At 30.8% G+C, this 21,638-nt stretch overlaps 2 protein-coding genes across 2 annotated transcripts; both read left to right on the top strand.

The window, feature by feature from the left end:
- Window positions 1-3,155: 3,155 nt before the first annotated feature.
- On the top strand, window positions 3,156-4,100 carry LOC100922077 (olfactory receptor 4P4-like). The gene has a single exon (XM_031943700.1). It carries the CDS (start codon window positions 3,156-3,158, stop codon window positions 4,098-4,100), a length of 945 nt encoding a protein of 314 aa, XP_031799560.1.
- Window positions 4,101-15,264: 11,164 nt separating this feature from the next.
- Window positions 15,265-16,209, top strand: LOC100930030 (olfactory receptor 4P4-like). Its single transcript, XM_003773799.2, has one exon. It carries the CDS (start codon window positions 15,265-15,267, stop codon window positions 16,207-16,209), a length of 945 nt encoding a protein of 314 aa, XP_003773847.2.
- Window positions 16,210-21,638: the final 5,429 nt, after the last annotated feature.

Here is a 21,638-nt window from a genome sequence, read left to right as displayed (position 1 = left end):
TTCTTCCTATTAAATTCAACCTAGTGCTTCCCTTAAGATCACAGGTCACAGCAAAGATAGACTATAGTGAAGGTTAAATAACTCTTTACTGGAAATCAGAGGAGTACATTCCTAGTAAATATTCTGCCATTTACTATTTAATGTGACTTTTGGCAGATTACGTAAATATTCAATTTCTTGCTCTATAAAATGGTGTTGAACTAAATGTCCTCTGAATTCCCTGCCAACATTAAATCTATAGTCCTGTCATTTTGCAATCAGAATTGAAAATTCTGTCCAAATTTATTAAGTAGTGATCCCACTGGTCTATACCATTGAAAAAAATAAAATCTCCATTTTAGAGGTGAGTGGGTTCAAAAAATGATTTGTACATAATCATGTACCTTGTGGGAATTGCAATGGAACTTTGAACTCTATTTCATGCTAATCTTGATAACACACAACCATCTTCCCTACATAACCCAATTCCCAGCCCTAGTTTTCTATGTGGTAATTTTTTTTCTCCAGAACTTATATTATCTTCTTTTCTCTTCTTAGCTGTCTGGTGTGTTTACAGCACCTGCTTCAGAAAGGATATTGATAATGTATAGATAAGGACAACCAGCATGGTGAAGGGGATTGAAATCATGCTACATGAGGACTAGTTCAATAAAATAGACAGGTTTAACCTAAATAAAAGAATTTTTAAGTGTGACTATATAGTTTTAGTCAAGCGCCTGAATTACTCTTAAATAGAGGAAGGATTAAATATATATATATTTTTAGTTCTGAGTAAAATGGGGAACGATCAAAGAGAATTATAAGAGTAAGACTGAAGATTGATAATACTAAGCACCATTAAAAGGTAGAAAGGTTTAAAGATGGAATAGAGAAGTTGTGGAATAAATGGTTTTTATTCATTAATGGTCTTCAAACAAAGCTGGAAGAATAATAATATTATTGTATGGCAAAGGCATTGAACACATGGCCCATAAATGGCATGTGTCAACAACATATATGACCGTAGGCAGATTAAAATGGAAATGGACAATGTTTAAGAAAATAAATAAAAATTCAATAAAATATAACTAATACTACATTTTAAACTCAGTATGGAATCCACATGAATGCTTATGTATGAATTAGTGGCCCTAATTCCTATTTGAGTTTGCCACCACTGTTGTGGTGTACATTTTGCTTTGGATATGGGTTGACCTCGCAAGACATCAGAAGGACCTGAAATCAAATATGACTTTAGACACTTTACTAGTTTTGTGACCATGAGCAAGTCACTTAATCTTATTTGACTCAATTTGCCCATCTGTAAAAATAAGCTTTAGAGAAGAAATAATACATCAGTCCAATATGTTTATCAAGAAAACACCTACTGAGATGAAAAAATATACTTCCTATTCAGGATTAAATATTATCTTAAATTAAAAGAAATGTTATATTAGAGCAAGCATATTCCTATAAATGTCACACACTTTTCAGGTTATGTAGGTATGTATGTATCTATATTTGTGGGTATCCAAAAATACTTGTGCATGTGTGTGTGTGTGTGTGTATGTGTGTATGTGTGTGTGTGTGTTAATATGAAAAATTGTAGGTATCAAAAAAATAAATAACAAAGCCCTAGCCTTACAACTGTGAAATCTCTACATTATGGAAAGAGCACTGAACTTGGAGCTATGTTGCCTCTTAAAATTCAGACACTAATGCTTAATACCAATCACTATGGCTTTAACTTCTCCGTGTCTTATGTATTGCATATAGGCTTGGATTATGTAATCTCATGGCCCATTCATCTTTTGGTTCTAACATTGTATTGTAGGGTTTTTAAGAACAGTATATAAAAGCCTATGGACTACTCAAAAATGTTGAAAAATATGTATGTATAATGAAAATGCCATCAAGGTTCAAACACACTGAAAAAATTGAATAACACTAACAAAACATACCCCCTGAGAGCTCTTCAAATTCAGAGATTACAAACATCACAAAAATCTAGAAGCAGATTGGGGCATGATTTTGACAGTACAGTAGGCTTCTATATATTGTCCTTACTCCATATAAAATGAGTGCAGTATTATACTCAATGAGAGAACGTGGTTCCAGTTTTCAAATATATCTAGATTAAGTTTACCAATATCTGTGTAATTTTTTTCCTTTATACTTTAATTTTCAAACTTCAGTCCTCAGGAAAATTTTCACAAAATGGTACAACAATGTATAAATGGACAAATTGATGTTTGGAATATGTTTGGAACACTAAGCATGTTTTTTTTTTAAATATAGTTAGACAACGTTCTTATTTTATAATTATCAGGAAAAAATATTAGCTCAGTTTGCTGGGGAAAGAGAAATCTGAGACATACAGATATTTATGCAATAAAAACTCACTTAATTTGAAGGAATTAAAGATCCAAATTATTATCAAATTAATCAGTAAAAATAATCAATTACCACCAAATTTAAAATCAAATTATTTCTAAAAATCATATTTAAATATTTAATAATTGTTTTTAAGACCCAGTTACCAGAAACTGAGTTAGATCTCATATCTCTTTTGAGTTCATTCAAGCAGGCTTAAACAAGAGCCTCATCATAAACTCACACTGCACATAGATATCAATAATTCATCTAAAATATTGTTAGGAGAAGGAATAGATTATGTCACTAAGCAGACAATTTGAATTTTGGACAGATAAAATTTTAAGAAAAAATAAAAAAAAATTTCATTCAGTTTAAACTCTGTCAGTATACACATATGTATTATAACTGCATATATATATATATATATATATACACATAAGTGCACATGCCTGCATATATACCTATATATGAATACATATTGTGTACTTTCATGTCTATGTGTGTATATATGAAGTATATCTGCCAATAGTTGAAGACAGTTATCATGATATGTCAAAATTCTCTTCTCCAGGGTAAGCATTTTTGATTAAGATTATTCATACTTTTAATATGATCTCACAACATATTTTCAATCTAACTCCACAATCTGGACATTCATGATACATGGTTTTTAAAAAATAATGAAAACAATAATAACCCTAAAAAATATAAGGTATTTTCAATAATATTCTTGCATTAACAGAGTTTTTCTTCTAATTTCAGATAAAACGTAATCCTGAATATAAAATTCCAAAAACAAGATGGAGATTAAGGGCAATGTCACAGAATTCATTCTCTTTGGACTATCTGATGACCCAAACACACAGATATTTTGTTTTATCTTCTTCTTCTTCTGTTATATCAGTCTCCTCACAGGAAACCTTGTCATTCTCATCTCCATCCATTTTAGTCATCTTTTCAACCAACCAATGTACTATTTCCTCAGTCACTTGTCTTCAGTAGACATCTACTATACTTCCAGTGTTACACCAAAATTAATTCAGAATTTATTAACTAAGAGAAAAACTATCTCCTATGATTATTGTCTATTTCAAGTCTTCAGTATGCATTTTTTTGGCAGTATCGAAGTCTTCATCCTGACCGCAATGGCCTTAGACCGCTATGTTGCCATCTGTAAACCTCTCCATTATATGGTCATCATGAGCAGAAAGAAATGCAACCTTCTTGTGTTAGTTGCTTGGGCTGGAGGGGCTGCTCACTCCTTTCCTCAATTATCCATGACTCTCAAATTACCCTTCTGTGGCCCCAATGAAATTGATCATTATTTCTGTGACATCTTCCCCTTACTGAAAATTGCCTGTACAGATACTTACATGTCTGGTGTTCTTGTTGTACTGAATTCAGGGATAATAGTCTTGGTAATCTTTGTGATCTTATCTGTTTCTTATGCTATTATCTTATGGACTCTACGCACACATTCAGCTGAAGGGCGGCGGAAAGCTCTCTCTACCTGTGGGTCTCATTTCACAGTTGTCGTTTTGTTTTTTGTGCCTGCAATTTTTTCCTATGTTCGACCTCCTACCACCTATTCAGAAGATAAAGTGTTTGCTCTATTTTATACTATCATTGCTCCTATGTTCAACCCATTAATCTATACTTTGAGAAATACTGAGATGAAAAATGCTATGAGAAAGGTGTGGTATCAAAAGATTTTAGGGAAAGAAAATCTAAATCAGTTGCATTGATTTGTCTCTTGCAGTATTTCATGGAAGGAAAAAGGGCTTGACTATTCAAATATAATTTTAGGATGAACGTCTTATATGAAAGGTATGGCCTGGAAAATATCAATATTGGAGTGAAGGCATAATGATGGGCATGAGTAGTGATTACAAAAATTGACAACAGATTACCTAGTGAGATAATGTCCAGTTTTTGTGTTGGCCATATTTTCTCTTTCTCCCAAGTCATATATCTGTTAAATGTTTATTGTACCTCAAATTACTTATTTATAATATATGGTTTAGCATATCACCTTCAAATAGATGTTTTATTTCTTTTTTAACTTCCATTCAAAGCAAACGTAAAATTAGGAACAAACACATATATTGTTTACGTGCATAGAATCAATGTGTGTATGTTTATAATGCCTATGTAGATATCTAATATATATGTTTGCATAATCTATGTATATATGTGTAATTGTGAAATGACCTCAACTGATTCCTTAATTCTGTGCTTCACATATCATAAGATTCAAATCATGTATAAGTTATTTTCCCCAATTGCTCTGTGTAGGTAAAGAAATGGCTAAATGGGTTTCAAAATATAACATGAACTCTTCATTCCCAGGCTCTTGTTTCTTAGTAACTAATCAATAGTATAGTAAATAACAGTGTCTAGATAAACCAATGGTGAAATAGTTTGATGACACCTTCCCTTGCACCTCTGGATGCTGAATATTCCAGGCTGAATATGGCACTTGAATTACAGATACTGAATATCCAGAAATGCATTAAGACTTTCAGAAGATTGAGTAGGAAATTATCAATGAACGAGAGAGTTATCTGAAGGTTGTATTTCTGAGTTCATCTGTTTGCATCATTTGAGCAGATGAGGGCAGTCAGTTGGAAAAGTAGATGCTGGGCCTGCCATCAGAAAGAGTTAATTCAGACACTCATTAATGAGGAAATCACTACACATTGTTTACCTCAGTTTCCTCATCTGTAAAATAAACTAGAGAAGGAAATGACAAATTACTTGTGTCTTTGCAAAGAAAACTTCAAATAGTGTAACAAAATTAGATGTTGACTGAAAACTAAGAGCTGACAAACTTTCTGAGAGAATAAATAGTTCAGGCACAAAGTTTTGAAAGTTTATTTTGGCAGACATTAAAGTAGATCTAACATTATTTTTAAGGCTCTTCAGCCACATTCACCACCAATGTTCAGGTTAATCATTTGGTATTATGGAAAGAATACTGAAATTACAATTATACAACCTCTTAGAATTTAGGTGCTGATTCTAAACGCTGCCACTATGGCATTAATTACTTTGGCTCTCATGCACTGTGAATGAAATGCTTGGACTACATAATCTTATGGACCATTTATCTTTTGAATTTAGCATTCTATTATAGGGATTGATAACATTTTTGTTTCCATTGTGAATATTTAACAGTCTATAAAAATCTACTACTCAAAATAATATTGAAAATATGTAGAAAATTTTAAAAATCACATTGAAATAATTATCAAAATATTTAAATGATGTTATGTATGTTTTTAACATATTTAACAATACATTTAAATACATGTAAATTAAATTTTATTTTTTTAAAGGCATAGCAGTGTAAAAGCTAGTGTTGATTATCTAGGAATAGAATAAAAAACTTTGTCATCACCTTATTCCAGGCAAAAAAAGAATATCATGACAGACATATAAGATTTGTTTTTATTTTCTTGGAAAAATATATAAATTCTCAATTCAGAAATATATATATGTCACACAAAATATAAATTTATAAATCAACTTCAGCATCATCAAAATATGTTTCCAAGTAATGTGATTTTTTTTTACTGTTTGTACATTTTTTTCTTTTGAAAAAAGCTGACAAAGGGTTTTCTATTTCCTCTTTAATTTGATAAAATACTTTCTTCAACATTTGAATTTTTATAATGATATTAGGCACTTTCCCCCCTTCCATATCAACTGTTTAGCAAATTTGTTTATTCAATATTAGCATTCTTAAAAGTAAATTCTGGATCTTGAATTGAAAGAATTATCCCATCCATATGATTAAAAAGTTTACCAATTAAACCAAATTATGGCTGAGATTATGGATGAGGTCTTTTTACAGTGGTCCAGATGACATTTTTTCTTCAGAATTTCCCCCCTCTTTTTGCACAACTTTTAATTGTCATCTTGAAATATAACAGAATTCTATATAGTTTAACACACACACACACACACACACACACACACACACACACACACTCCTATCTATCTGTTTATCTATCTATCTATTCAGATATTTCCCATTTTATGCAAAATCTTTTAAAAAGGCAATGGTCCAGTCTGAAGCATCACTTTTAGCATCAACAACTTTTTTGCTAATTAAATGTTATTCAAGAATTTTACAGACAAGTAAAATTAGTTGTACTGTAGAATCTCTCCATTATCCTCATAGATTAAATGTCTTCTATAGACTTATAGTTCATCATGGTACTTAAGTGGTCCTCTATATGTTGATATTTATTTGTGGAATAATAATAAAAAAACTTCTCTGCCTTCTTGAAAATACTGTCATTTTTACATTCTTTGTAATTTTATTATAATTATATTTAAATATATCTTTTTAAAGAGTAATAATCCAAAGATATCCCTTGTAACACTGGATCATTATATTGTAAACTCACTGAAAGCCAGGATTATTTTTCCTCTTTTGGTATTCCAAGAGTAGAAAGCCTAACTTTAGAAAATTTCTTGGTAAATGTTGACTGATTGATATTGACTCATTTGTGCATACATGCTTAATTTGTAATAGTACATGGGATCCAGCTTTTGGGATAAGAACTTACTTTTTGATAAAAATTGCTGGGAAAATTGGAAACTAATATGGCAGAAACTAGGCATTGATCCATACTTAACGCCGTACACCAAGATAAGGTCAAAATGGGTTCATGACCTAGGCATAAAGAATGAAATTATTAATAAATTAGAGGAACATAGGATAGTTTACCTCTCAGACCTGTGGAAGGGGAAGGTCTTTATGACCAAAGCAGAACTAGAGATCATTACTGATCACAAAATAGAAAATTTCGATTGTACCAAACTGAAAAGTTTTTGTACAAACAAAACTAATGCAGACAAGATTAGAAGGGAAGCAATAAACTGGGAAAATATTTTTACAGTCAAAGGTTCTGATAAAGGCCTCATTTCCAAAATATATAGAGAATTAACTCTAATTTATAAAAAATCAAGCCATTCTCCAATTGAAAAAGGTCAAAGGATATGAACAGACAATTCTCAGATGAAGAAATTGAAACTATTTCTAGTCATATGAAAAGATGCTCCAAGTCATTATTAATCAGAGAAATGCAAATTAAGACAACTCTAAGATACCACTACACACCTGTCAGATTGGCTAAGATGACAGGAAAAAATAATGATGATTGTTGGAGGGGATGCGGGAAAACTGGGACATTGATGCATTGTTGGTGGAGTTGTGAACGAATCCAACCATTTTGGAGAGTAGTTTGGAACTATGCTCAAAAAGTTATCAAACTGTGCATACCCTTTGATCCAGCAGTGTTACTACTGGGATTATATCCCAAAGAGAATATAAACAAGGGAAAGGGACCTGTATGTGCACGAATGTTTGTGGCCGCCCTTTTTGTAGTGGCTAAAAACTGGAAACTGAATGGATGTCCATCAGTTGGAGAATGGTTGAATAAATTGTGGTATATGAAAATTATGGAATATTACTGTTCTGTAAGAAATGACCAACAGGATAATTTCAGAAAGGCCTGGAGAGACTTACATGAACTGATGCTGAGTGAAATGAGCAGGACCAGGAGATCATTATATACTTCAACAACAATACTATATGATGACCAGTTCTGATGGACCAGGCCATCCTCAGCAACGAGATCAACCAAATCATTTCTAATGGAGCAGTAATGAACTGAACTAGCTATGCCCAGAAAAATAACTCTGGGAGATGACTAAAAACCATTACATTGAATTCCCAATCCCTATATTTATGCACACCTGCATTTTTGATTTCCTTTACAAGCTAATTGTACAATATTTCAGAGTCTGATTCTTTTTATGCAGCAAAATAACGTTTTGGTCAGGTATACTTATTGTGTATCTAATTTATATTTTAATATATTTAACATCTACTGGTCATCCTGCCATCTAGGGGAGGGGGTGGGGGGTTAAGAGGTGAAAAATTGGAACAAGAGGTTTGGCAATTGTTAATGCTGTAAAGTTACCCATGTATATATCCTGTAAATAAAAGGCTATTAAATAAAAAAAAAGAAAAAAAAAACAGTACATGGGATCTAAAGTAAAATAAATAAATAAATAAATAAATAAATGTTCTCTGTATCTAAAGCATTTCAAGAACCTCTATGAACAAGTTTCTGAAATATTACCATGAAGACATTAATTATTAAGTTAAATTTTATAAATGAAGCCCTTTTGTTTGTTCATATTTTAAACTTCTGATGCATTGGTCATTCAATATTTTTTCAATTAGCATCCTAATTTATTAAATAAGATTTACTAAACTGAAAAAATATTTTATCATAATGTTTGATTCATCTCTTTTTAAAGTAATACCTCCAAATTGAAATTGTATTAAAAAAACTCAACTAATAAATACAAATGTGATTTTAAGAAAAAATAATAAACTATTGGATAATCTAATTTAAAGAAAGAAAACTAAATGCATCAAAATTTTCTAAAGAAAATAGGGAGGTTAATAGAGTTTAGAAAACCTAGATATGGAGATATCTGGAGAAAATTGAATGGGCATAGAAAGGAATATATTTTTTTCTTGACAGTACATGGCACCTGAACACAATTAACCATCTATTAGGGCATTAAAAACCTCACAATTGTAGAAAGGCAGAAACAGTAAATCCTTTCTTTTTAGACCACAATGCAGTAAAAAATATATTTAATAAAGAGACATTGAAAGATAAACTAAAAATAAATTGGAAATTAAATAATATAATTCTAAAAAATGAATGGGTCAAACAACAAAACACAGAAACAATCCATAATTTCTTCCAAGAGAATGACAATAATGAGACAATACCAAAACTTTTGAGATGCAGTAAAAGCAGTTCATGGGGGAAGTTTCATATCTCTAAATAGCTACATAAATAAAATAGAGAAAGAGGAGATCACTGAATTGAGCATGCAACTTAAAAGACTAGAAAAAAGAACAAATTAAAAACCCTCAATTAAATACCAAATTGGAAATTCTGAAACTATGAGGAAGATTAATGTAATTGTGACTAAGAAAACTATTGAAATGATTAATAAAACAAAGAGTTGGTTTTATAAAAAAAATAATAACATAAATAATTTCTGGGCTACTTTGATTAGAAAAAGGAAAGAAATCTAATTGCCAGAATCAAAAATGAAAAGGGTAAATTTACCACCAATGTAAAAGAAATTAAAGCAATAATTAGGATATATTTTGTCCAATTATATGGTAGCAAATCCAACAATCTAACCAAAATGGATGGATATTTACAAAAATTTTAATTGCCCATACTAAGAGAAGAGGAAATAAATTACTTAAGTAATCTTATTTTAGAAAAAGAAATTAAACAAGCCATTAATGAACTCCCTATGATAAAACCTCCATGATCCAATGGATTCACAAGGGAATTTTACCAAACATTTGAATAACAATTAATTCCAAAACTATGTGAATTATTTAGAAAAAAATAGACAAAAGAGTATTACCAAATTCCTTCTATAACACAAATAGGATACTGATATTTTAATCATGAAGAGTCAAAAGAGAACAAGAAACTTAGACCAATCTCCCTAATGGATATTGGTACGGAAATTTCAAATAAAATATTAGCAAAGAGATGATAGCAACTTATCAGCAGGATAATATAAATAACCAAGTGGGATTTATACTAGTAATTCAATGCTGGTTCAATATCAGGAAAACTATTACTACTAATATAGTTCTTTCCTATCTTCTTTCTTCCCAAGTTGTCTTTATTTTTTTTTATATATTGTCTTTCATTATTAGAATGTAAGCTCCTTGAAGTCAAGGATTGTCTTACTTTTTACTTACTTTTACCTATAACTCAAGGGCTATAACCTATAGCACATTCCCTGACACAGAGCACATGTTTGTTGGATTTGCCTGAAGTGTTTCATTATCAAAGAAAAACTTTGATTTCTTCAGAGTTCATGTAGAACCTGGGCCTATCTCACAGCTTACTTTGCCTTCATATAAGATAAAAAAAAAAAAATTGGATTTAAGATGAAAACTCATATAAGGAAGAGAAAATGGGGAAATTATTTTTTCTGTTCATCCTTACTGAATATATTATGTATGAAGTGACTAAATTGTACAATGCTGCAGGCCAATCACCACGAATTATGGAGATTTTTTATAAGAATGTATCCTTGGTTTTCACAATGAATTTGATTATTGTTTTAAAAAAAGATTATTCATTAAAGAATATTTGGTGACATAATGCCCATTGTTTTCACCAAGGACACAAAGGGGGAACAAAGAAATTACAGCCCATCTTTTTATTTAGATAATAATGACATTTGTTTGTTTGCATTTTCTCCATGACATTCTTCATTTCTGCATCTCTCAGTGTATATGTGACATATGCTTGACAGGGACAGATAAAACCTCAATAAAACAAAATGATTCCCATCCATGTTGATGGTGGCTCTCAATATTATTGGATTCTTTTCCATGGTAACTGTGATAAACAGTCTCAAACAACTGGACCTCTAGAAAATTGTTATTCCTAGACCAACTCTTATGCTTCTTTCTCTGTATATCTCTTTCTTTTCCTCTTTCTCTTTGTGTCTCTGTGTTTATGCAAGTTTATCTCTCTTTCTGTGTGTCTCATTCTGTGTCTCTCTATATTTGCTTTTCTCTGTCTTTCTTTGTCTTTCCATCTCTCTGTCTCTCCATTTCTCTGTCTCACTGTCTGTCTCTATGTATCTTTCTCTGTTTCTCTCTCTATGTGTCTCTATCCTGTCTCTCTGTCTCTGTGTCTCTGTCTCTCTCTCTCTCTTTCTGTCTTTCTCTTTCCCCCTTCTCTCTTTCTCATTCATGTCTCTCTTCCTTCATTCTTATAAATTGTAGCCAAAAGTAATTATGCACATTGACAGATATACTTGCTGTTATAGCTCTCATGTTAACCCAGGAAGATCTCATTGAAAACTACAGTTGGTGTATGGACATGTATACATATATTGTATTTAACTTATATTTTAACATATTTAACATGTATTGGTCAACCTGCCATCTGTGGGCGAGGGTGGGGGAAAAGAGGGGAAAAATTGGAAGAAAAGGTTTTGCAATTGTCAAAGCTGAAAAATTACCCATGCATATAACTTGTAAATAAAAAGCTATAATAATAATAAAAAAAGAAAACTACAGTTGGCAATCAGGATCTGAAAAACTGTGAATTTATTATGTGTTTCTAAATGAAGTACACTTTCTACTATGTCACATGAGAATAGAAAGTAAGTGCCCACATAACCTGGAGGGAGTAAAGTTGATTAATACTGTTTAATTGAAAAAAAAAATTCTAAACTGCTTTTGGGAGCATCAGATATTCAGACTCCTAAGGACTTATAAATACTTATCCTCACATTTTTTTATATGTTTAGATTTTATTTTTATTTTTTTTTCAAATTGATGCTTTAGAGAGTTGAAAATTATATTTATTTTACTTTACAATATAGAAATGCTCCCCCTTTATTTCTGAATTTAAAAATATGATATAAAGATTTATGTCTATCTTCACACTCTTTTCCAGTGCGTGGGAAATAATTAATTGTTCTCAGTTTTTCAGAAATTGTGTGGACAGGGGCTGAAATTCTCTCATTCTTATAGGCAGCAAAGGCTTTTTTTTGTGATTTATAGCAGTCTTGAACTGTCCATTTCTAGTTTATACACACTTGCATTTAATCTAAGAACTCTTACTGAATTAAAAGTCTGAAGAATATATTTGACCACTGGGTAAGATCAGACTTGGCTAGTACTAAACTTTACCAATCAGTATTGTAGGGCAGTAAAATTTAATTTAACTAAGGGTGTTGGTGTACAGATATAATAGCTAGATTCCAGGCTAATTATATATTACCAATTATTTATTGTATTTTAAAGTTACTGGTCGGGAAATATGGTTTAACCATTGATAATTTATAATCTCTGCAGTATAAAAAGTTATAATTATGAGTACAACTTAGCATTTTTTTATCAAGGAGGGCTGGACATAAAGGACTCATTGGGAAAAAAACATCCTGAAATCCCTTGAATTCTTCATTCAATAACAGTAAGTTTCTGAAAATATTACCTTATGTGATTTTCTGGAAGAGATAAAATGTGGGGGAAGGGAGAGGGAGGAAGAAATGGAATCTTGATTATTAAAATCAAGCACTTGAAAAATTTGAAGAAGAAAAAATTGTAGACTCACTTTGCTTTATTACAAAAGTCATAAATAGGAGAAAAAATGGTAAAAGAGGTGGAATTCAGGCAAGACAGACTTGATAAAAAACAGGAAAAGTCTAAACATTTCATGGATTCCCAAAGTGGTGGTTGGTTTTTCCTGAAGGTTTTCCAGCAAGAGCTGTAGGACTATATCTCAAGAATATGAATACTCTTTGGTTGGTGGATTAGTTTTATCTAGATGATAAAATACAAAGCTATTAAGATCTTTGCAATTCTAATATTCTGTAATCTTTTATTAACAGGAAACAACATCAAGCTTTATAAAGTGTGTGCATCAAATATATTGTTTATCAATGTATCCATCATTACATTATGTCTTCTATTTGTCTGTCTCTCCATTTTTATTTATCTAGCTCTATTTTTCTGAAAAATCCCAGTCATCTGAAATGTGGATTTTTGGGGCTCTAGACTAATCCTTATTTGATATTTTGTAATTATAATTATATTATATTATATTATACTATATATTATATATTATATAATATATATATTATATTAATAATATATATATTATTAATATATATATATATATTATACTATATTAAACAGAAGATGTAGAGATAGATGACTATGGTAGGAGATGGGGAAGTGAGGAATAGAGTTAATCCAAAACACATTGTGAGGAATCTCTTTCTTTTGGTTTTCCTTGAACTGCTTATTGATATGTATCTATTTCCCATATTTGAAGGCTACTGTGTTGTATTGTTGTATGTGTGTATGTTTATGTGTGTATGTGTTGGTGTGTTATTATCCTATTAGATAATAATCCTATTATTATCCTATGTGCAAGATGACTGTTTTTATCTTAAATTAAACGAAATGTTATATTAGTGCAAGCATATTCCTGTAAATGCTGTTCATTTTTAGGGTTATGTAGGTATGTATATATTTATATTTATGGGTATCCAAAAATGTTTGTTCGTGTGTGTGTGTGTGGTGTGTGTGTGTGTGTGTGTGTGTGTGTTTGTGATTGTGTGAGTTTGTTTTAGAATATAGACTAAGGTAGGGAAAAATTGCAGGTATCAAAAAAACAAACAAACAAACAAACAAAGCCCTAGCCATACAACTGTGAAATCTCCACCTTATGGAGAGCTTGAGCACTGAACTTAGAGCTATGTCGCCTCTTAAAATTCAGGCACTGATACTTAATACCAATTACTATGGCTTTAACTTTTCTGAGTCCTATATATTTCATATGGTAAATTATAGGCTTGGATTATGTAATCTCATGGCCCATTCATCTTTTGGTTCTAACATTGTATTGCAGGGTTTGCTAATGTTTTTGTTTCTATCATGTGCTTTTAAGAACAGTATATAAAAGCCTATGAACTACTCAAAAATGTTGAAAAATATGTATGTATCATGAAAATGTCATCAAGATTCAAACACACTGAAAAAATTGAATAACACTAACAAAAATATACCCCCTGAGGGCTCTTCAAATTCAGAGATTACAAATATCACAAAAATCTAGAAGCAGATCTGGGGATGATTTTTGACAGTACAGTAGGCTTCTATATTTTGTCTTTACTCTATATAAAATGAGTGCAGTATCATAGTCAGTTAGAGAATGTGGTGACAGTTTTCAAACATATCTAGATTACGTTTGCCAATGTCTGTGTATTTTTTTTCCTTTATAGTTTAATTTTTACACTTCAGTACTCAGGAAAATTTTCACAAAAAGGTACAACAATATATAAATGGACAAATTGATGTTTGGAATATGCTTGGAACTGTAAGAATGTTTATTTTTTTAATTTAGTTAGACAATGTTCTTATTTTACAATTAACAGGAAAAATGATTAGATCAGTTTTCTGGGGAAATAGAAACCTGGGACATGTAGATATTTGTGCAATAAAAACATCACTTAATTTGAAGGGATTAATAATGCAAATTGTTATTAAATTAATCATAAAAATAATTAACTACCACAAAATTTAAAATCAAATTATTTCTAAAAATCATATTTAAATATTTAGTAATCTGTTTAAGACTCAATTAACAGAAACTGAGTTAGATATGATATCTCTTTTGAGTTCATTCAAGCATGCTTAAACAAGAGCCTCATTATAAACTCACACTGCACATAAATATCAATAATTCATCTGAAATATTGTTGGGAGAAGGAATCGATATTGCCACTAGGCAGACAATCTGAATTTTGGACAGATAAAATTTTAAGGAAAAAATGTTTAAAAATCATTCAGCTTAAACTCTTTGTCAATATACACATATGTATTATGACTATATATATATATATATATATATACACATAAATGTACATGCCTGCATATATACCTGTATATGAATACATATTGTGTAATTTCATGTCTATGTGTGTATATATGATGTATGTGTATGATTTCTCTTTCACATGATAATCTGCCAATAGTTGAAGACAGTATCATAACATGACAAAGTTCTCTTCTCCAGGGTAAGCAGTTATGATTAAGGTTAGTCATACTTCTAATCTGATCTCAGAACATATTTTCTATCTAGTTCCACAATCTGGACATTCATGATACTTAGTTTTTAAAAATAATGAAAACAATAATAACCCTAAGAAGTATAAGGTATTTTCGATAATATGCTTACGTTAACATTTTTTTTTCTTCTAATTTCAGATAAAACTTAATCCTGAATATAAAATTCCAAAAACAAGATGGAGATTAAGGGCAATGTCACAGAATTCATTCTCTTTGGACTATCTGATGACCCAAACACACAGATATTTTGTTTTATCTTCTTCTTCTTCTGTTACATCAGTCTCCTCACAGGAAACCTTGTCATTCTCATCTCCATCCATTTTAGTCATCTTTTCCACCAGCCAATGTACTATTTTCTCAGTCACTTGTCTTCTATGGACATCTACTATACTTCCACTGTTACACCAAAACTAATTCAGAATTTATTAACCAAGAGAAAAACTATCTCCTATGATTATTGTATGTTCCAAGTCTTCAGTATGCATTTTTTTGGCAGTATTGAGGTCTTCATCCTGACTGCAATGGCCTTAGACCGCTATGTTGCCATCTGTAAACCTCTCCACTACATAGTCATCATGAACAGAAAGAAATGCAACCTTCTTGTGTTCGCTGCTTGGGCTGGAGGGGCTGCTCACTCCTTTCCTCAATTATCCATGGCTCTCAAATTACCCTTCTGTGGCCCCAATGAAATTGATCATTATTTCTGTGATGTTTTCCCCTTACTGGAAATTGCCTGTACAGACACTTACATGTCTGGTGTTCTTGTTGTAATCAATTCAGGGATAATAGTCTTGGCAATCTTTGTGATCTTATTTGTTTCTTATGCCATTATCTTATGGACTCTACGCACACATTCAGCTGAAGGTCGGCGGAAAGCTCTCTCCACCTGTGGGTCCCATTTTACAGTTGTCGTTTTGTTTTTTGTACCTGCAATTTTTTCCTACCTTCGACCCCCCACCACTTATCCAGAGGATAAAATGTTTGCTCTATTTTATACCATCATTGCTCCAATGTTCAACCCCTTAATCTATACTCTGAGAAATACTGAAATGAAAAATGCCATGAGAAAGGTATGGTGTCAAAAGATTTTGGGAAAAGGGAATCTAAATCAATTGCATTAATTTATCATGCAAAAGATGTTGATTATTCAAATGTAATTTTAGGTTGAAAGTGTTCTATGAAAGGTATTTCTTTGCCACATATGAATATTGGAATGTAGTGGGATGATGGGCATAAGTAGTGATGGAAAAATTACAAAAATAGTATCTAGTGAGCTGTGTAAATTATCAATGTCAAGATTTTGTGTTGTCTATATCTTTTCTCAAGTCATATGTCTTGTAAATGTTTATTCCATCTCAATTTTCTTATTTGTAATATCATGCTTAGTATGTCTCTTTCTAACAAGTATTTTATTTCCATAAAAAACCATGAAATCATGAATAAACATACATGCTATTTATGTGCCTATAATCTGTATACACATAAACATACACAAATGTTTATATAAATGCTAATGTATATACATAGAATTCTGAAATGATTCTTTATGTAAACCAAGTAAAAGTTATATTTTCTCAATTGGTCTATGTAGGTGAGTAAGGGATTTAATAGGTTCCAAAATAAATATAAAATGAACTCTTCATTCCCAGACTCTGGGATTAGTAACTAATCAATAGTATAATAAATAATAGATTCTAAATAAATCAATGGTGGAATATCTGAAGACATCTTCCCTTATACCTGTAGATACTGAATATTCTATGCTGAATTTGTCACTTGAATTTCAGATAGTGGCCATCCAGAAATGCCTTGAGGCTCTCAAGAGATTAGTTGGGAAAGTATCAGTGAAGGAGAAGTTTAACTGAAAGTTGTCTTTCTGAATTTATATGTTCAGATCATTTGAGGACATGAGAGCAGTCATGTGGAGAAATAGGATGCTAGGCCTGCTACCAGGAAGACTTAATTCAGCCTCCAAGTAGCTATGTGATCCTGAGGAAATCACTACATACTATTTGCCTCAGTTTCTTCACCTGTAATATGAGCCAGAAAAGGAAATGACCAACTACTTAAGTGTCTTTTCCAAGAAAAGCTCAAATACTGTCACAGTCAGATGTAACAAAAATGACTGAAAAAAATGATAAACTTTCTGAGCTAATAAATAGCTCAAAAACAGAACCGTGAGGGGAGTTTATTTTGACAGACATTCATATAGATCCAAAAATATTTTTCAGGCTCTTCAGCCACGTTCATGCTCAGATTAGTCATCTGGCATTATGAAAAGAACATTGAACTTGGAACCATGTAACCTCTGAGAACTAAGGTGCTGATCCTTAACACCAACCACTTTGATTTTAACTTCTCTGGATCTCAAGTACTTTATATAGTGACTTACAGACTTGGACTACTTAATCTCATGGCCCATTCACCTTTTGGATTTAGAATCCTATTATAGAGACTGTTAACATTTTCGTTTCTGTTAATGTTTCTGTCATTTAACAACCAAATATAACAGCCTCAGAATAATGTTAAAATATATAGAAAATTTTTAAAATAATATTTAAATAATTATGAAATATATGAGATGACATAATATATGTATTTTCACATATTTAATAATACATTTAAAACAGGTAAATTAAAATTATTTTTTAAGTCATGTCAGTGTAAAGGCTATTATTGACTATCAGGGAATAGAATACAAAACTCTCTCATTACCTTTGACCAGGAAACAAGAATATATATCAGACATAAAATTTGTTTTTAATTTTTCTGAATATATACTTTTTCAACTCAGAAATATATAAATGAATGCAATATATGTATATATATATATATATATATATATATATATATAGAGAGAGAGAGAGAGAGAGAGAGAGACAGAGACAGAGACAAAGACAGAGACACTTAGAGACAGAGTGACAGAGACAGAGACAGAGTGACAGAGACAGAAAAACAAAATTTTATACCTCAATTTTTCTTAACATAGAGATTTGTTTCTCTCCACACAAAAACAGAGACAGAAACAGAAGCAGAGACAGAGACAGAGGCAGAAACAGAGACCAAAAAAACAATATTTCATAACTAATTTTAAAAAATTATAAATTCTTTTCTCTCAATCAATACCATAATTCTTCAAAGCTTTTAACTCTAATCATAGGATAGAGTGTGTTAATTCATTTTCACTTAAAAATTAATGAGAATTTTTGTTATTCAAAGTATTTCATGTTTTAAAATAACAAAGAAAAGAAATAGGGGAAGATAAATGGTGCAATGGATAGAATACTGTCCCCAGAATCAGGAGAACTCATGTTCTCCTGATGTGAAGAGGAGTCAGACACTTGACACTTATTAGCTGTGTGACACTGGGCAAGTTACTGAACCCCAATAGCCTCTCTGTCTCTGTCTTGTTTTCTCTGCCTGCCTGCCTACTTGTCTGTCAGTCTCCTCTCCCTCCCTCCCTCCCTCCCTTTCTCCGTCTCTCTCTCTCTCTCTCTCTCTCTTTCTCTCTCTCTCTTTTACACACACACATGTACACACTCACACTCTCACATACTTACATACACACAATGTAAATTTAAGAATCAAATTTAGTGTTATCAAAATTAGTTTTTTTGCAAGAAATATCAAGTTTCTTATTTTTCATAGATTTATCTTTTTTTTAAGTTGACATTGGATTTTTTATGTTCTCTTCAATTTGATAAAATATTTCTTTAACTGTTGAATTTTTTTAAGGATACTAGGCACTTTTTACCCTTCTATATCAGTTGTTTAGGAAATTTTTCTATTTTTATTAGCTTTCTTAAGGTCAAATTTTGAATACTGACTTAAAAGAGTTATCTAATTTATGTGGTTAAAAATACTTACCACTTAAACCAAATTATGGCTGAGATTCATCTTTTAAAAAATGGTCCATATAAACTATTTGCAAAAACAGCTAAAGAAGGAGTACTGCCAAATTCCTTCTATGGCACAAACATAGCATTGATACTTAAACAAGGAAGGGCCAAAACAGAGAAAGAAAATTTATAAACCAATCTTCCTAATGAACTTTGATGCAAAAAATTTTAAATAAATGTTAGCAAAGAGATTATAGCAAATTATCAGCAGGATAATATATTATGACCAAGTAGGATTTAAACTAAGAATGCAGAGCTGATTCAATATCAGGAAGAATGTTTTCATAATCAACATATCAATAACAAAACTAACAGAAGTCATAGGATAATCTCAATACATGAAGAAAAAAGCTTTTCATAAAATATGGCCCCTAGTCCTACTAAAAACATTAGAGAGCCTAGGGATAAAGAAAGCTTCCCTTAAAATAATAAGCAGTATCCATCTAAAATTTGCAGCAAGCATTATTTGTAATGGAGAGAAGCTGGATACAGTGCCAGTAAGATCAAGGATGAAACAAAGGTACATATTACCAATTTTATTGAACATTGTACTAGAAATATTGGCTTTAGCAATGAGAAATAAAAAGAAATTAAAGAAATTAAAATAGGTAATAAGGAAATAAAACTATCACCCTTTACAGATTATATGATGATATACTTAGAGAACCCTAAGAAATCATCCAAAAACCTACTGGAAACAATTTTTAGCTTTAACAAAGTTTCAGGATATAAAATAAATCCACACAAATCATCAGCAGTTCTTGATATTACTGAGAAAGCCCATCAGCAAATGAGAAATTCCATTTAAAATTACTGTAGACGAAATAAAATACTTGAGGTTCTACTGCCAAGACAAACCCAAGAACTACATGAACACAATTACAAAACACTTCTCACACAAAGAAATTCACATCTAAACAATTGGAAAAATATCATTTTTTCCTGGCTAGTCAGAGCTAATGTAATAAAAATGATAATTCTATCTAAATTGGTCTACTTGTGAGATACCAATCAAACTACCAAAGCATTATTTTATAGAACTAGAACAAATAATAACAAAATTTCTCTGGAAGAACAAAAGGTCAAGAATATCAAGGGAATTAATGAAAAAAAAAATACAAAGGATGTTGGCTTAGCAGTACTAAACCAAATACTATATTATAAAGCAGCAGTCATCATTTGGTACTGGCTAAGAAATAGAGTGATGCAATAGTGAAATAGATTAGTTACACATGATACAATTATCAAGGCCTATAGCAATTTAATATCTGATAAATCACAGGGAACACAAGGTTTTGCAAGGATCAATGCTGAAAAATTATCCATGCATATGTTTTGAAAATGAAATGTTTTAATAAGAAAGTGTCTTATTTTCAGAGTAATATAAAAATATCCTTTGTAATAAGTGTGAGCTTATTGAGAGACTATCCTTTGTCTCTTTTGCTATCCTCAGAGTTAAGTAAATTGCCTGTACATAAAGAATTCTTGCTACCAAAAGTAAATATTCATTGATTGATTGACTGATACCATTTTGTGCCTACATGCTTGTTTTGTAACCGTGAATTTATAGTAAAAAATAGTAATAAAAGGCACTACTCAAAGTATTTCTAGAATTGTGTCAGCAATTTACAGAACTATTAACATGAAAACATTAATTTTTGAGTTAAATTTGACGAATGAAACACCTTTGATTCTTAATACTTTTAATTTTTGATAATTTGGTTTTCATTTTTTAAATCAAATTATCCAATGCCCTAATTTTTTTCATAAAATCATCTAAAATTTGTATTTATCAGTTTTTTTAATAATTTAAATTTGAGGGATTACTGCAAAAAGATAATAATCAAATGCTATAATCACCTACTTTTACTTTAATAAATGATATTTAATTCATTGGGATGTTAATTAGAAAAAATGAATGATCAATGAGAAATATTTATAATTTAGTAACTAATAATGAAATACCAGAATACACCTAATATATTTAGAATTGATTCCCCTAAGACTTTAGATGTGACTAAAGAAGACAAATTCACCAATAGGAGGTAGAAAATAGAGATATCACCCCACATTATCTATATATGATTGTAGTTGATTCCCTAAATTTATAATAACTATAAGATGAAATAGAAAATAAATTTCATAGAATTGACTAAAACAATGAAATGTCTTCTCAATTTATCAAAATAATAACTATCTGGTTTACAAAGAATGAATTATTTTTATCTAGTAATATGAAATTGAATCTATTGGAACCTCAATGACTACCATAATTCTTCTTCATTTTCATTACTTCTTTTAGAGTATTTTTATTATTTATCTGTGTTTCTGATTTTTATTTCCTTTCCTTTCCTATTTTCTTTTTACTCATTTATTATTTATATATCCCAGGTCCATTTCTTGTCTCTGAATTTTTTTCCCATATTAAAGACACCATGGAAATTATTCAGTCTCATCATTTTCAACAAGTCTCCATTGACCACTCATAAATCTGTATCATTAGTCCTAATCTCTCACCCAAGATTCAATCTTTTTGTTTCTGTGTATGGTTTTCTCAATTTCCTTTATTAGAAATAATAGTCTTAAATTTAGAGCACATTTTTTATTCTTCCCTCAAACTTTTCCCCCTTTTCAATTATTTTCCAGATTAT

The sequence above is a fragment of the Sarcophilus harrisii genome, chromosome 6 (assembly GCF_902635505.1).
Source record: "Sarcophilus harrisii chromosome 6, mSarHar1.11, whole genome shotgun sequence".
NCBI lineage: Eukaryota > Metazoa > Chordata > Mammalia > Dasyuromorphia > Dasyuridae > Sarcophilus > Sarcophilus harrisii.
This window is presented reverse-complemented; position numbering and strand designations above follow the sequence as displayed.

Bases quoted from the DNA above. Each gene is read 5' to 3' on its own strand.
- LOC100922077 (XM_031943700.1), top strand. From the start codon at position 3,156: ATGGAGATTAAGGGCAATGTCACAGAATTCATTCTCTTTGGACTATCT.
- LOC100930030 (XM_003773799.2), top strand. From the start codon at position 15,265: ATGGAGATTAAGGGCAATGTCACAGAATTCATTCTCTTTGGACTATCT.